The sequence below is a fragment of the Oncorhynchus clarkii genome, chromosome 30 (assembly GCF_045791955.1).
Source record: "Oncorhynchus clarkii lewisi isolate Uvic-CL-2024 chromosome 30, UVic_Ocla_1.0, whole genome shotgun sequence".
Taxonomy (NCBI): domain Eukaryota; kingdom Metazoa; phylum Chordata; class Actinopteri; order Salmoniformes; family Salmonidae; genus Oncorhynchus; species Oncorhynchus clarkii.
Window position 1 is genome coordinate 31,370,183 of NC_092176.1, and position 16,592 is coordinate 31,386,774.

The following is a 16,592-nucleotide window of genomic DNA, read 5'->3' on the forward strand; positions in this document are numbered from 1 at the left end:
ACTGTGTCATCAGCAAACTTGATGATGGTGTTGGAGTCGTGACTGGACATGCAGTCATCACTGAACATGGAGTACAGGAGGGGACTGAGCACGTACCCCTGAGGGGCCCCCTTGTTGAGGATCAGCGTGGCGGATGTGTTTGTTACCTACCCTTACTACCCGGGGGCGACCCGTCAGGAAGTCCAGAATCCAGTTGCAGAGGGAGGTGTTTAGTCCCAGGATCCTTAGCTTAGTAATGAGGTTTGAGGGCACTATGGTGTTGAACACTGAGCTGTAGTCAATGAATAGCATTCTCACATAGGTGTTCCATTTGTCCAGGTGGGAAGGGCAGTGTGGAGTGCAATAGAGAGTGCATCATCTGTGGATCTGTTGGGGAAGTATGCAAATCGGAGTGGGTCTAGGATTTCTGGGACAATGGTGTTGATGTGAGCCATGACCAGCCTTAATGGCTACAGACATGAGTGCTACGGGTCCGTAGTCATTTAGGCAGGTTAACTTAAAGTTCCTGGGCACAGGGACTATGGTGGTCTGCTTGAAACATGTTGGTATTACAGACTCAGTCAGGGACAGGTTGAAAATGTCAGTGAAGACACTTGCCAATTGGTCAGCGCATGCTCGGAATACACGTCCTGGGAATCCGTCTGGCCCTGCGGCCTTGTGAATGTTGACATGTTTAAAGGTATTACTCACATCGGCTACGGAGTGCGTGATCACACAGTCGTCCGGAACAGCTGACGCTCTCTTGCATGTTTCAGTGTTGCTCTCCTCGAAGCGTGCATAGAAGTAATTTAGCTGTGCTTCCCTTTTTAGTCTGTAATAGTTTGCAAGCCCTGCCACATCCGACGAGTGTCGGATCCGGTGTTGTATGATTCGATCTCAGTCCTGTATTGAGGATTTGCCTGTTTGATGGTTCGTCGGAGGGCATAGAGGGATTTCTTATAAGATCCGGGTTAGAGTCCCCTCCTTGAAAGCAGCAGCTCTACTTTTTAGCTCAGTGCGGATGTTGCCTGTAATTCATGGCTTCTGGTTGGGGTATGTACGTACAGTTTCTGTGGGGACGACGTCATTGACTGAGGTGGTGTACTCCTCAATGCCATTGGAAGAATCCCAGAACATATTCCCAGTTTGTGCAAGCCGTACAGTCCTGTAGCTTAATATCTGCTTCATCTGACCACTTTCTTATTGACAGAGTCACTGGTGCTTCCTACTTTAGTTTTTGCTTGTAAGCAGGAATCAGGAGGATATAATTATGGTCAGATTTGCCAAATGGAAGGAGAGGGAGAGCTTTTTCCATGTCTTTGTGTGTGGAGTAAAGGTGGTCTAGAGTTTTTTTCCCCTCTGGTTGCACATTTAACATGATGGTAGAAATGAGATAAAACGGATTAGATTTTCCCTGCATTAAAGTCCCCGGCCACTAGGAGTGCCACCTCTGGATGAGCGTTTTCCTGTTTGCTTATGGCCGTATACAGCTAATTGAGTGCAGTCTTAGTGCCAGCATCGGTTTGTGGTGGTATACAGACAGCTATGGAAAATACAGATGAAAACTCTCTTGGAAAATAGTGTGGTCTACAGCTTATCATGAGATACTCTACCTCAGGTGAACAAAACCTTGAGACTTCCTTAGATTTTGTGCACCAGCTGTCGTTTACAAATATACATAGACTGTTCTATCCTGCCGAACAAGCTTAAAACCCACCAGTTGTATGGGATTCATGTCATTCAGTCACGACTCGGTGAAACATAAGATATTACAGTTTTTAATGTCCCGTTGGTCGGATATACGTGATTATAGTTTGACTATTTTTATTATCGATTGATTGTACGTTGGCTAATAGGACCGATGGTAACGGTAGATTACCCTCTCAGCGAAGGATCCTTACAAGGCACCGGACCTTCGTCCCCGATACCTCCGTCTCTTTCTCCTGCGAATGACGGGGACGAGGCCCTTGTCGGGCGTCTGAAGTAAATCCTTCCCATCCGTCCGACTCGTTGAAGAAAATGTATTCCTCCAGTACAGGGTGGATAATCGCTGTCCTGATATCTAGAAGCTCTTTTCGGTCATAAGACACGGTGGCAGAAATGTTATGTACATAATAAGTTACAAATAACGTGAAAAACATACACAATAGCACAATGGGTTACAGGATCATAAAACGGCAGCAATCTCCTTCGGCGCCATTCTAATACATGAATCATTTAGTTTAATAAACCCATTAATCAGGTTAAGTAAGTAAGCCTTTTCAATAAAGTCTCTTATTGAGACCCAGCACTACCTCCCTTTCTTTCCCATCTCACAGGTTGTACAGTATGTCTAATTTGTCTATAAATCATTTTATGATTATTTCATTCAACTATATTTGCTAGTTCCACTCTTAGTCAGATTCAGTGTTGTGATTGTACTCTACTTCCTCAAATGTAAAAAGGTTAATTTGTTTACATACTGCTACAGTACTGTAGCCCTACCTCTCTCTCAATGTTGCCCAGTGAGAGTGTGCAAAGCTGTCATCAAGGCAAAGGGTAGCTACTTTGAAGAATCTCAAATATAAAATCTATTTTGATTTGTTTAATACTTTTTTTGGTTACTACATGATGCCATATGTGTTATTTCATAGTTTTGATGTCTTTACTATTATTATAAAATGTAGAAAATAGTAAAAATAAAGAAAAAAATCCTGTAATCAGTAGTTGTGTACAAACTTTTGACTGGTACTGTATACCATGACCACGTCAGAAGGGCAGTAGAATTGCTGTGTCCCCAGAGTCTGAGGGCTCCCTCATAACTCATACTTACTGTACGGTCACTCAGACAGTATCTTCATCAAAGCTCTCTCTTCACAACCTTCAGACCATTGTTTGTATATCCAGTTATTAAAGCTGTAGCTATACAGGTTTAGAAGTAGTAGGTTATTCATTGGTTTGAATTGAATGACTTCAAAGGCATGTGTTTAATTTCAGGCCATGTCTGGAGGCTGAAGGAACTTCTGTCAGATCCTACTACCAGTCAGGAGATACTGTTTATGTAGGCTACTGTTTTTGGAAGAAGGGGAATACAGAGAGAAATTAGAGAGCAATGAGAGTAATCTCATTTGTAAATGCAGATTTAATGTTTTCACGTTTGCCATGTTTGTGAAATATTCTGTATAAACATAACAACACGTCTGCAAACCCTCAAAACAAATCAGTTTGATCTTATTTGCTCTCATGAATCTTTAGCGGGCTTTAAATTGTTAAGTATGCAGCATTTTTCTTGATGAAGTACTTTAGATTAATAAACACTTCTCTCCAGAGACACCAGCACTGCGAGTTGCTTAGCCAACAAAAACATACCCTTGCAGCATCTTATCCTATAATATGTTTTAAAGTATTTACAGACACAGCACACACAGGGGAAATGCTGTCATGTCACAAGCTGCAGAACATTTTCCCTTCCCATTACATATGGACCCCAAGAAGAGTAGCTGCTGCCAAGTCAGCTAATGGGGATCCTTCATAAATACAAATACAAATCTGTACGTCACATCTAGAAATCAAGAGAGAAAAGAGTTCTGGGAACTTCAATTTGTAATTCCAGAAAACAAGCAGCACAGGGGAGGAATAGAATAACATGAGCATTTGTTGATGAAGCATTTTTGAGGACCAGCACTACAGTCGTTTGAGGGAACACTGAGTTTTCTACAGGGGTGATGGAACACTCTTCGGAAGTCAAGAGGTTTTCTCACAGTTTCTAAATAGCCATCACTAAATGTGTCATATCAGAAAACATATTGAAACAGGACGACATACAACATTCCTTTAGACAAGCACTTTAATGTACAGTATGTTTTATAATGTATATTAGTTCAGATACAGTAGAAATGTATTTAATAGAACATTGATGAACTCATGTTGTGTGCTATAGAGCATTTTGACGCCTTATTTATTACATTTCTATCTGCATTGTTCTAAAACACCACTGGAAATACAGTACAAGTCAAAAGTTTGGACACACCTACTCATTCAAGGGTTTTTCTTTATTTTTTTTTACCATTTTCTACATTCTAGAATAGTAGTCAATACATCGACACTATGAAATAACACATATGGAACATGTAGTAACCAAAAAAGTGTTAAACAAAATGTTAGATTCTTCAAAGTAGCCATACTTTGCCTTGATGACAGCTTTGAACACTCTTGGCCTTCTCTCAACCAGATTCACCTGGAATGCTTTTCCAACAGTCTTGAAGGAGTTCCCTCATATGCTGAGCACTTACTGGCTGCTTTTCCTTCACTCTGCGGTCCAACTCATCCCAAACCATCTCAATTGGGTTGAGGCCGGGTGATTGAGGAGGCGAGGTCATCTGATGCTGCACTCCATCACTCTTCTTCTTGGTCAAATAGCCTTTACACAACCTGGAGGTGTGTTGGGTCATTGTCCTGTCAAAAAACAAATGATAGTCCCACTAAGTGCAAACCAGATGGGATGGAGTATCGCAAGTCAGTTAAGAACAAATTCTTATTTACAATGACGGCCTACCCCGGCAAAACCCGGACAATGCTGGGCCAATTGTGCACCGCCCTTTGGGACTCCCAATCACAGCCTGATGTGATGCAGCAGAGGTATTAACTTATCCTCTGCAGCAGAGGTAAATCTGGGTCTTCCTTTCCTGTGGTGGTCCCCATGAGAGCCAGATTCATCATATTGCTTGATGGTTTTTGCGACTGCACTTGAAGAAACCTTGAAAGTTTTTGAAATGTTTTAGATTGACTGACCTTCATGTCTTAAAAGTGATGATGGACTGCCATTTCTCTTTGCTTATTTGAGCCGTTCATGACATAATATGGACTTGGTCATTTACCAAATAGGGCTATCTTCTGTATACCACCCCTACCTTGTCACAACACAACTGATTGTTTCAAATGCATTAAGAAGGAAAACAATTCCACAAATGAACTTTTAACAAGGCACACCTGTTTATTGAAATGCATTCCAGGTGACTATCTCATGAAGTTGGTTAAGAGAATGCCAAGAGTGTCTACTTTGAAGAATCAAAAATTATTTTAGTTTGTTTAACACTTTGAATTTCCAGGCAAGTCCGTTAAGAAGATATTCACATTTACGGCCTACCCGGGGCCAATCGTGATACAGGCTGGACTCAAACCAAGGTCTGTAATATTCTTCTAGCACAGCGGTGCAGTGCCTTAGACCACCGCACCACTCGGGAGCTCTTCATGATTACTACATGATTTCACGTGTTATTTCATCATTTTGATGTCTTCACTAAATTAGTAAAAATAAATACAAATACTTGAATGAGTAGGTGTGTCCAAACTTTTGACTGGTACTGTATATCAGCACCACACTTCAAACATGGAACATTATTGATGGTTACTCCTTCCTAGGAAATCCTCTCTACTCAATTTGCTGTTAGTGTTCTCAAACAGACCATGACAGAGTTTGAGCCACGTATGGCCAGCTATTTGGGACTACATTACCGTTCCAAATTAGACACAACCCCAAACCTGAGACTTTTAGTGCACTTCAACCATCGCAGTCAGAGCTTCCAATAACCAGTGACCTGAATAAGAGACTTCCTGACTATCAGACACGCTGATTGGCTTCATTTCACTCGCTGCTTGCACACCTGGTGGAAGGACAGCCTGAGACCCAAATGTCACATTTATTTTGAAAATTGTGTTTGACAAGTAAAGTTTTTTTTTTTAATGTTCCATAGTAGGCCTATACTTTATTGAGCCAAAATGCTTTTAAAAAATTACCAAAGAGATAGAAAAGACTTCTAAACAGAAATGACGGATGTTCCCAAAAGGAGTCTTTTGTTGGCCTTAGGTTAGGAGAAATGGAATCATTGTGAGATAAGATAAGCTTTGATAGAATATTAGTCATCCTCACTAAAGTATAATGAACCATCAACTAACCATGATGACCTGGCCATAATTTCCCTCTAAAGTAATGCTGATCAAAGCAGAAATTGTACATTGCCAGGAGATCAGTGAGGTCTCTATTCTCACTGTATTGATTATGCATAACCCTATCACATGAAGACAGGGTCATCTGGCCATTTCAACATGATTAGATGTAACACTGTTTTTGGGAAAGGGCTAAATGTGAGAGCACATATTGCACGTAGGAAGGGTGAAATCTAAAGATCATTATATACTCTGATAGAGATGAGGGATGCTTGGGACAAGGTTTACATTCATGGATCGTCTATTTCGCATATATGAGAAAGTGCAAATTTGTATTTTTTTGTAAGATACATTGATAAACTAGTAGAATATTTAGTACACACTTTCAGATCCTCTTAGTTCTCAATAAAAGCAAGTGTGCTTTCTACTTTTCTATTTAACTTAAATTGAACAGATCCGAGACATGGCCATTTACAAATGGAAAATTCTACTCTCGTAGAATATAACTATTTTTAGCAAATAAAGATCATTCTAACTAGAGACATTCCAACTCTCAGGGAGTCAATGTGGAGCCTCAAAACAACAGCCTCAAGACAACAATGGCTCGTTTGTGACAAAGTATTTGTGCCTTATATTCATCTTCGTCTGCATAGCAGGCAGTTTCCCAAGCCCATGCCATGAATGGGCAATAGCATAATGTGGAATGAACACATTGTGAGCCACTTCTTTTTCCTCATTGATTACTTATCTCCCTCAAACAAAAAATAACAGGGATAGCCTAGCCTGAAATACTGAGTGGTATTTGAGTATTGAGTGGTAATTGAGTAATAATTGAGCCTGTGGTATTTGAGTAGCCTGTTGCAGTTAGTTGACGTCTATTAAAGTTTACTAAGATACTTTAGTCTTCTTACTTTACTGTTATGCCACTGTTGATACTGTCGATTTCCAGACGACACATAAAGACCTGTCAACTTCTAAACAAGGGCCAAGCAATTCACTTACGATCTGGATCTGTGACGGTGTGTTTTTCTTTGTGGCAATGGCCGACAGGATAAGGCTAAGAAATTCAACTGTATTCACGCCTGTGTAAAGAACAAACTTTGTTCTCCCTAGATCAGTCATCAGCTCCCCTAGGATTGTATAACACACACCCCCCCCCCCCCCCCCCCCACACACACACACACACACACACACACAAAGGTCTACATGTGCTCTCACAAACACCTCATTCTGAGAGAAGAGAGGAAAGGGAGTGGGAGGATGTGAAGCCATGATTTCCCCCGCTTTCCTCCTTTTCTGCTTACATGAGGTCATAGTGGCCATCAGGCTTAACAATCACGAGACTGGAGCTAGACCAAAAACATCAAGTTGCTGTCCACAAGAGGAAATACCACATATTTTCGAAGAAAACTCAGAAATCTCAAGAAAACGAAGCTAAGGATGAAATAGAGGTTACGAGTCTTATGTGTAACAATGCATGTAACTACAAACGAAGCTCTCTGATTTGTTCATATTTGAGTATAAAGCAAGTCAAGAATCATCATTATTTGTTGATCATGATAATTTAATACAGACAAACTTCTATCATGGGGAGTTGACATCTTGTTCACGGTACATTGCTAAACTGTGAATGGCATTTGTACAAAAGACACCAACAAAAAGGTTACATGAAATAAACTGATTTCAGGAGACAACAGATTATATTATATATTTCAAAAACGACCCTCACTTTTCATGTATGTTTCACTGCAGACGATGTAGAGACCCCACAGGTTATGAAAAAGTACCAGGAATATGTATTGATGCTTTGTGGTGGTATACACTGCAAGGAATGCACCATGAACACCATCCAGCTGTGTGTTCAGCGCTATTGTGCGGCTGCCTTGGCTGCCTGACGGGCCTCTCTCTCTTCCTCAGCCCTCTCCCTCATCTCCTTCTCTCTTCTGATGAGCTGCTGCCTCTCTGCCTCCCACTCCCGTACCTTCCTCTGGTACTGCTCCATGTCAGGGCCCTCTGCTGAGGCCAGGCCCTGCTGGACCAGGCTGGAGACCAGCACCTGCAGGGGACTAGGGTCCACCTTACCCCCAGACTGGAGCTGCCCACTCAGCTCCTACACACGGTCAGAGGAGAGGAGGTGGTTAGAAATGGGGTCTAGGGAAAAGGAGTGATTAAGTGTAACTGTTGTTATAGACTAAGAGTGCTTAATAGCAATTTATTCACCTTCTCAAAATGAGAAATCTGTAATCATAACACAACATACACGTACTGTCCATACACACTCTTTCCCTGTTTGACTGATAGATCTTTGCCCAGTCTCTACCTTGAACCTGCTGGCATAGAGCGGTAGTTTTTCTCTCTCTGCCTGGTCGTCTTCATCTTCATCCTCCTCCTCCTTCTTCCCCTCCTCCTCTCCTCCTAACTCGTCCTCAACAGAAGAGGACTTGGAGTCCAAAGCAGAGGAGAGGTCCTGTAGCAGCCCCCCCAGGTAATCAACCTAAGAGAAACACACACACACACACACACACACACACACACACACACACACACACACACACACACACACACACACACACACACACACACACACACACACACACACACACACACACACACATATGTAAGGAAAAACACAACTGGGACCGCCGGACCTGCACTCAGACAGACACAATAACTTGCGAAGCGAAGCCACACTGGAGCATCCTCTCAGAAGTCCATCAGGACAAAAGACAGACATGAAAACAAACAAACGCAAACAGACAATGACACACAATTAATAGGTCCTGTCCGTCCTGACCTACACAGAGCCATCAGGTCTGACACTGTCCTGCTTTCTAGCAAACCTGGTTTGGTGCCCAAAGGACAGATTCTTACAGATTTCCCCTGGGCTCCAGACTCCCATAAATCACATTACTTTGTTCAGAGTTGAACTATTTAACTCGACAGGGCTAGAAGAGTGCTGCACCAGGGTGCACTGACGTGTGTCAGGGTATAAATAACACAGATATGACTAAGCCCTGCAGAGAAAGACTGCGTCATACATCTTACCTGGACAATAACAGCTTTCTACTGCCACCAGGTTTGTGTCATATGGTAATTGTGTTATTTGATGAGTTAACTGAAATTGCTAACAATAAGCTCTGTTACAGTATAAACTGCATGCTTCTTACTCGTGTTGCACGCTTTACAAAGAGTTACTATTATACATGTGTAATGTGTTACTAACAATGTTGTTAGTGTGAGACAGTAACTGAAGAATTACAGAAAGTACAGCACTGAGACATGTATTGGTAAGTAGGCAACGTACGGCATCCTTTGATAGTTTTCTATCTCCAGGAGTGGCAGCTACTCTCTCCATAATGGCCAGGGCCCGGCCCAGATACCCTGGGGTCCACATCAGAGGCATGCCCCTGAACACAGCATGGATCCCAGCCGCCATCTCCACCTTACCTAGAGACAGACAAAGAGAGAGGAGCAGGGAGAGGAAACTATCAGAGACTTGATCAGCACAACATGACAACCAGGGCAAAAACCATGTGGCATGGAGAGAGAGAGAGGTTGACTTCAATGATGTTTGACAAGAAGATGAAGAGAAGGGATTCTTGAGAAATTGAGAGAAAACCTCCTCCTGCCATCACCAAAGGGTTAGGAACATGAGGAAGGACTTGATTTAGGCCCAGGTCTGTGGTATGACTGGATGAACACATACCTAGCAGAGCACAACCCAACAGTTGAGCGCTGAGACCTGTAGAATTGTCCTGCTTCAAACCACATATCAGCAGTGCTGCTCCCAGAGCCCTCTGCTCTGACACCTGTAGTGAACCAACAAACACACACACCACACACATCAGACAGCACAAGCACAACGTTTACAAAAAGCATAATAACTCATTTAGACAGAAAAAACTGTTGCTGCTGAATTCAAAACTCCGGCATATGCATATTTTTTATGGGAATGATGTTGTGCTGGGATCAGACTTAACTTATCTACATAAATAAGATTATGTCCTCCTTAAGTTTCCAACAATCGTTCAGTTCTACACAATCCAAACATTCCAACTGTACTTTGGCACGATAACTTCTCCAAACATGTTGGTGCACATACAGTACCAAGCAATGAATGCTACTTTACTTACACTGAGCTCTGGTTTGGTTGCAAGGTAACTGCTCAGTGCATACATGGACAGGATCTGTGTTGATGGTAGATCAAAAGACTCCTGAAGCATCACCTCTTCCACGACAGAACAGGCACCTACAGAAGAAGACCAAACTTTTTAGGTTTTAAGGTACATATTATCCGTGTGAATATAGAATATACACTATCGTTCAAAAGTTTGGGGTCACTTATTGCATCTTTAATCAGCACCACAGTTTTCAGCTGTGCTAACATCATTGCACAAGGGTTTTCTAATGATCAATTAGTCTTTTAAAATTATAAACTTGGATTAGTAAACATTTTTCAAAATCAGCCGTTTCCAGCTACAATAGTCCTTTACAACATTAACAATGTCTACACTGTATTTCTGATCAATTTGATGTTTTAATGGACAATAAAATAGTTTTTCTTTCAAAAACAAGGACATTTCTAAGTGATTCCAAACTTTTGAACGCTAGTGTACATTATTGGTTTCGTTGAGTTTAACTGAGTTTTTCCAAAGGGGTCCTGGGATAACTTTACAGTTTGACAAATAATAATTTCAGACGTCACAGACTCTTCACCTTTGAAGTCTTCATCTTTAATGAAGGAATCTATCAGCAGGTTAAACGTGAAATCATCTGGGAACATTCCATATTGCACCTAAATACAGAAACAGAGAATGGTAATTTAAAAAATAAAATAAAATAAAAAAATACCCCCGGCAATATTATAGTCAACCTCAGAAATGGAGGTTCTTTAGAATGTAGGTTTTCAACAGGCACCATGTATTGGACAATACAACTGTAGTTAGAATGCCACGGATTTTATGTTCATTCATGCGTTTAATCACCATTTTTTTCTCTGCAGGCTATACATTTGAATGCATTTCAAAGCCAGCTCTTTAAAAGTGTAGTTTGGATGCTGATGGTGAAAATCTATTGAATGATAATGAAAATGCTGTTCAGTTTTCTTTTTGGAAATTCACTGATAATGAAGTCCTAGATGCTTCGCTAACACTAGACAAAACAAATCCACAGGGGCTGATCATTTGGAGCCTGGTCTGTTTAGGCGTGCAGCTCCCTTTATTGCTGGCTCAGTATCCCACATGTTTTATTTAACATTGTTACCAGGAAGTATTCCAAAAGCATGGAAATCCACATATGTGCTACTACTCCATAAGGGTGGGGGAATAATTATCTCCACAACTATCGCCCCATTTCAGTTTTGCTGAAGAAGATGGGGTTAAATCTGAATTTCTTGAGATTCAAAAACGTGTAACTCAGGGTTCTATTTTGGGTCCATTATTGTTCACCTTGTATATTAATGACATAGGAAACACTGTTAATACTTGTAACATTCATCTCTATGTAGATGACACAGTTTTGTGGTCCTGTGCCACCTTGGTGCAGCAGGCCATTCGTGAACTTCAGCATGACTTTGATTCAATTCAGAAATTCCCTACAGATCTTAAATTAGTGTTAAATACAAGTAAAACCAAGCTCATGCTGTTCTCTAGGTCACAAAATGTTGACCCTGAGGACCTGCATATTTGCGCAACAAATGGAGCTGAAATTGGCTCTAACCCAGGGTACCTGGGTATCTGGATTGATGACAAGTTGTCCTTGGTAACGCATATGAAAATCTGACTAAGAAGCTTAGATCCAATATGTTTTTTTTTTTACATGGAAATAAATCATGCCTCATATTGATAATAGGAGAAAGATCGTTCAAACAACTCTTCTCCCTGTATTGGATGTTGGTGATATTGTTTACATGCGGCAACCTGTTTTGATACCCTTGGACACAGTCTAACATTCCACAATATGTTTTATCACAGCACAATTGTAGGACTTTTATCATTTTAGTCTGTATAAAAATGTCTGTAAAAAGAGCTACGTTCTCTTTTATTTATTTACAAATAAATCTTACAGAAATTGCCTCCATATTTTTTTTATTTAACCTTTATTTATCTAGGCAAGTCAGTTAAGAACAAAATCTTATTGACAATGACGGCCTAGGAACAGTGGGTTAACTGCCTTGTTCAGGGGCAGAATGACAGAGTTTTACCTTGTCAGCTCAGGGATTCAATCTAGCAACCTTTCGGTTACTGGCCCAACGCTCTGACCACTAGGCTACCTGCCACCACCAAACATATGTAACTTCCTTAATTAAGTTAATAAGACTCATAAGTTACCAAACCCATTCTCAGGAATGGACAACATTAGAGATCCCTTCAGTCTTTTTATTTTTTTTGCACATAATTTGTGGAACAATCTGCAGAGTTCACTGCAGTTACATGTGGTGCCACTCAGGCAGTTTACATTATTGATTATGTTGTTGAATGTGATTGCTTTTATTAAATATATTTATTTTATTATTGTGTGCTGAATTACATTGTTTTCTACATTGTTCTACTTGCACATCATCATCTGCACATCTATCACTCCGGTGTTAATGCTAAATTGTCATTATTTCGCCTCTATGGCCTATTTATTGCCTTACCTCCCTACTCTTTCACATTTGCACACACTGTACATAGATTTTTCTATTGTGTTATTGTTTATGTGCAACTCTGTGTTGTTGTTTTTGTCGCACTGCTTTGCTTTATCTTGGCCAGGTTGCAGTTGTAAATGAGATCTTGTTCTCAACTGGCCTACCTGGTTAAATAAAAGGTGAAATAAAATAAAAAATACACATATTGAAGTGTATGTTTTATTATTCTGTTTTTATTGTGATGTATACAGGGCTCTCTTGTAAAATAGATTTTTAATCTCAATGTGACTCCCTGTTTAAATAAAGGCTAAATAAAAAAAGAATAAAAAAGAATGGTATGAACATGGAAGGTTGTGCGCCAAAATGGAGGACAGTTTGTGGAACCTTTTTTCTATGGCTCTGCTCGGCATAATGTAGAACTACCTTGTTCTTGAGGGTGTGTAAGGCCTTGTCTCTGGCCCCGTATCTCAGACACTGTCTCACCCAGCTGTGGACGGTCCAGTCTCTGAGGTACCAACAGTTTGGGCTGTGGCGAAATCTACAGGAGAGAAATGTTCAAACATTAAAAAACAACAACAAACAAGACATGAATGTTTATGACTTTTGTTATGTAATTATTATGATGCCTTTTTGATAGATGGGTCAAGTCAAGTGTAATCGCTTCTTAATCTATAGGCTTGCAACACAATATTCATGTAAATCTTTTAATCACATAAGAAACAGATTCCACAGAAGGGGAAAACAGGAAAGCTCTAACACAGCACAGAACAAAGAAACATGCATGTGACTGAACATAAACACGCCAAAAAAGACTAGGACAAAACAGAGGTCTGCACATAGAGGATTAGCAAGCATCTTAGACCAGGAAGTGAACACCCTAACAAATAAATAATTTTACAGGGCATGCAAATGAGGCTTACTTATAAAGATAGTACTCTGCTTGATCAACCTCTTCTCTTGACGATATGTTGTCAACAAACTGAAAAAGAAAATACACAGAGAAATTATGGATGAATATTTCACTAATTTGACTACAGGTTGAGCGGAACATAAATCATATTAGCTAGGGTGCCCATTGGATTCTGTTTTTGGCAAGGGTTGCACAATTCCAGGAACTTTCAATGAATTGGTTTTCCAGAAATTCTAGTTGGAGGATTTCAGATTTCTTTCTTATTCCCCCTTATTCCAGTAATCCTCCAACCGGAATTTCGGGAAAACGATGGAATTTATTGAACGTTTCTGAAATTTTGCAACCCTAGTTTTAGCCAACACATCGGATTCTGTTTTAGCCTAAATGTACCAGATATGACAATGAAGCAGTTTTCTAAAGGAGAAACAGGCTGACATCTGGGTTAGAAGGGTGTAATCTCTCTGCACTCTAACATGCTCTTACCCGTGATATTGTCAGAGAGCTGACAGGGAAGTTTCGGTCATAAATCCTGTCCATCAAGGCGGCCATCAATGCTGTAGGATGGCATACTCACATTAAGCTTTACTTTCACAACAACTAGTCCAAGCTCAAACTCTCTGCCATTTAAAAATATGATTTCAACCCTTGAAGCATTTTACAGTATGAATGACACAGTATTGTAACTGTCAATACGTAGCTAGCTAACACTGCCCTCCTGTGTTCATTTGGTGCAGACACTCATAGACATTGTCATCGACTTACAGTTGTTATGTCTTCGGGTACTTATGCACAGAATGTCTATTCTATATTCACATGGGTTTCAAAAAACTAAAACACAACTGATGTCATGTCCACTTACTTGACAGCTAATGTGCGACAGCTGTGTTTGAGATCCACTTTTTATTAGTTGTGATGGGTAGTGACAAAGGGGATGGTTAGTAATGAACAATACATCATTGGTAAAGAGTGTATTGGGTGGATAGTTTACCCAGATTTTGATGATCTTTTTCTCTCTCCTCCCATAATTTGGTGTCTGTGTATGCTGCTGAAAGTAGACATCTTCTGTCTGTAGGATATAAACAATAATGATTACAAGTTACATTGGGTAGACAATGCTGGAACTGAAGGTAACATGCACAATGCAATTAATTGCGATTTCAGTACAAGCAAATACTAAGGTTAATCATTGAACAAACGGGAGAAGATGCATCTTATTTAGACAGTTATAAGTTATGTCAGAATGGATTAATTTTAGGTAGCTAGCCATATGGCTAGCCTGCTAGCTACTCGCTTGGAAAGATAAAAATGGTTCGGGAAAAAAATGAATCAATCAATGATAGCAAATGTTACTGATTTAAATACTTATATTTTACATATACAAATATGTACCTATAAAACTGTAAGTCCCACATTTATGGATAACTTTGACAGCTCCTAAACAGCGTTGCAACAGGGAGGCTGCCATCTTGGGACGATACCACCATGACAGACAACAATTTTGAGTGAGAGAAAGAGCCGTGCTCAAATACATTTGTAATGCGGACCGTAACACCATAAAAAACTGAATATATAATAATGAAATAGAAACTACGTTAATATTTCTAAATACTGTAACTATATACGTTTAATTTAAGATATCAAACATAACATTTGAATGAACCCCTTTTATTGGTACGGCCTCAAGCGCCTGTTGTGGTGAACATCCAATGTCAATTGCCCCAGTGGCTAATTCATTGGTAATATCAAGTGTTGTACCTTCCATTGTTTGGGCCAGAATATTTTCTCACGGCAGTCTGTAGGCCCTACTTAAGCGCCTTCTGCCTACTATAGTCTTTTTCTTCACACATAGTCGTCAACCTGTATCTTTTGTTCTTCTATGCTCTTGTATGTTTATGTAAATTGTTATATTATTATTATTGGAAAGTCCAGTGAAGCTAGGGTTGCCAACTGTCTCGTACTAGCCGGGATGTCCCTTATATTGGGCTAAATTGGTTTGTGTCATACGGGATCGCCCTTGTCCAGTATATTCATCAAATCACAGTAATAGCGTAAACGCGCCAATTCCTGCAAAGTAATTTCTGTTGTTCAGTCGGTTTGGCATATCAAGGAAATATGGATAAACCGGCAAAAAAGAAAAGACTGTGCAGCTACAGCAAACAATGGGAAGCAAAAAAGACGTGGGTTAAGGCTGTCAGTGGTGACTCGACGATCTTCCTACGGAAGATGAGCCCGTGTGTTTCTCAGTTGCCAGTGATGCCTCAAACAAGGAAATATATAAATGTTTCCAGTGTGCATGAGATATTTCTCTGTGTCTGATGGAGTGCAGTGCAAGTTGCTTTACTTTCATGAAGACAGTGATGAAACTGCAAATGGCATACATCAAGCTCTGATGAACTGTCTGGAAAATCATGATCTGGATATTAGACACATCACAGCCTATACAGCAGATAATGCCAATGTCAACTTTGGAAAACACCTCTCCGTTTACCAGTTATTGAGCAGTGACAACAATCGCATTCTGAAAGCTAATTGCCTAGCTCACATAACTCATAATGCCTTTTGCCTTTCCAATTGAATAAGACTATGAATATACACTGTATTTTCCCACACCGACGTGTCACCGTGCACTGGCACGCCACCTTTTGTCCCTTATTTGGTAGTGAGTAAGTTGGCAACCCTAAGTGAAGCTGATCAATGCCTATGGGGAAACTGATGACAAAAGGAGGTGAACCTGCTCAAGTTCATGCCCAGACACAGGCTCCTGTACATCAATTATCTGGAAATTGTTGGGGAGAATGTAAGAATTACCTCACGCACATGATGTCCTGTAAAAGGATCATGTTGTCCCTCTAGGTCAGCCACAGCAGGACTTTTAGTTTGAAGTAAAGTACTGTATTTTACTTTACTCTTGGGCAGGAATGGGTCAAACATGATTGAATTAAATTGAATTTATTTGATATTGGGATATTGGTATCAGGAGGTAGTATCCTTAGCTTACAACATGTGACTGGAACAAAATGGACTGGCAACACATAGTATTAACACACTACTTCCTCTTCCATTGCCAGTTACTGTCCCTGTCAAACATACAGTACATACTACCACTGCAAGGTCACAAAGGTGCCAAAGCTCAACAGGAAAAATCACATC

General features: G+C 40.4%; 1 protein-coding gene across 1 annotated transcript; it reads right to left on the reverse strand.

The window, feature by feature from the left end:
- Positions 1–7,446: 7,446 nt before the first annotated feature.
- LOC139389624 (small ribosomal subunit protein mS27-like) lies at positions 7,447–14,925 on the reverse strand. The gene is made up of 11 exons (XM_071136481.1): positions 14,832–14,925; positions 14,431–14,508; positions 13,926–13,996; positions 13,453–13,511; positions 12,956–13,070; positions 10,621–10,699; positions 10,038–10,153; positions 9,611–9,713; positions 9,209–9,351; positions 8,225–8,398; positions 7,447–8,014 (listed from the first exon to the last, which is right to left on the reverse strand). The coding sequence occupies exons 1-11, from the start codon at positions 14,905–14,907 to the stop codon at positions 7,772–7,774; spliced, it is 1,257 nt and encodes a 418-aa protein (XP_070992582.1). The 5' UTR covers positions 14,908–14,925; the 3' UTR covers positions 7,447–7,771.
- Positions 14,926–16,592: the final 1,667 nt, after the last annotated feature.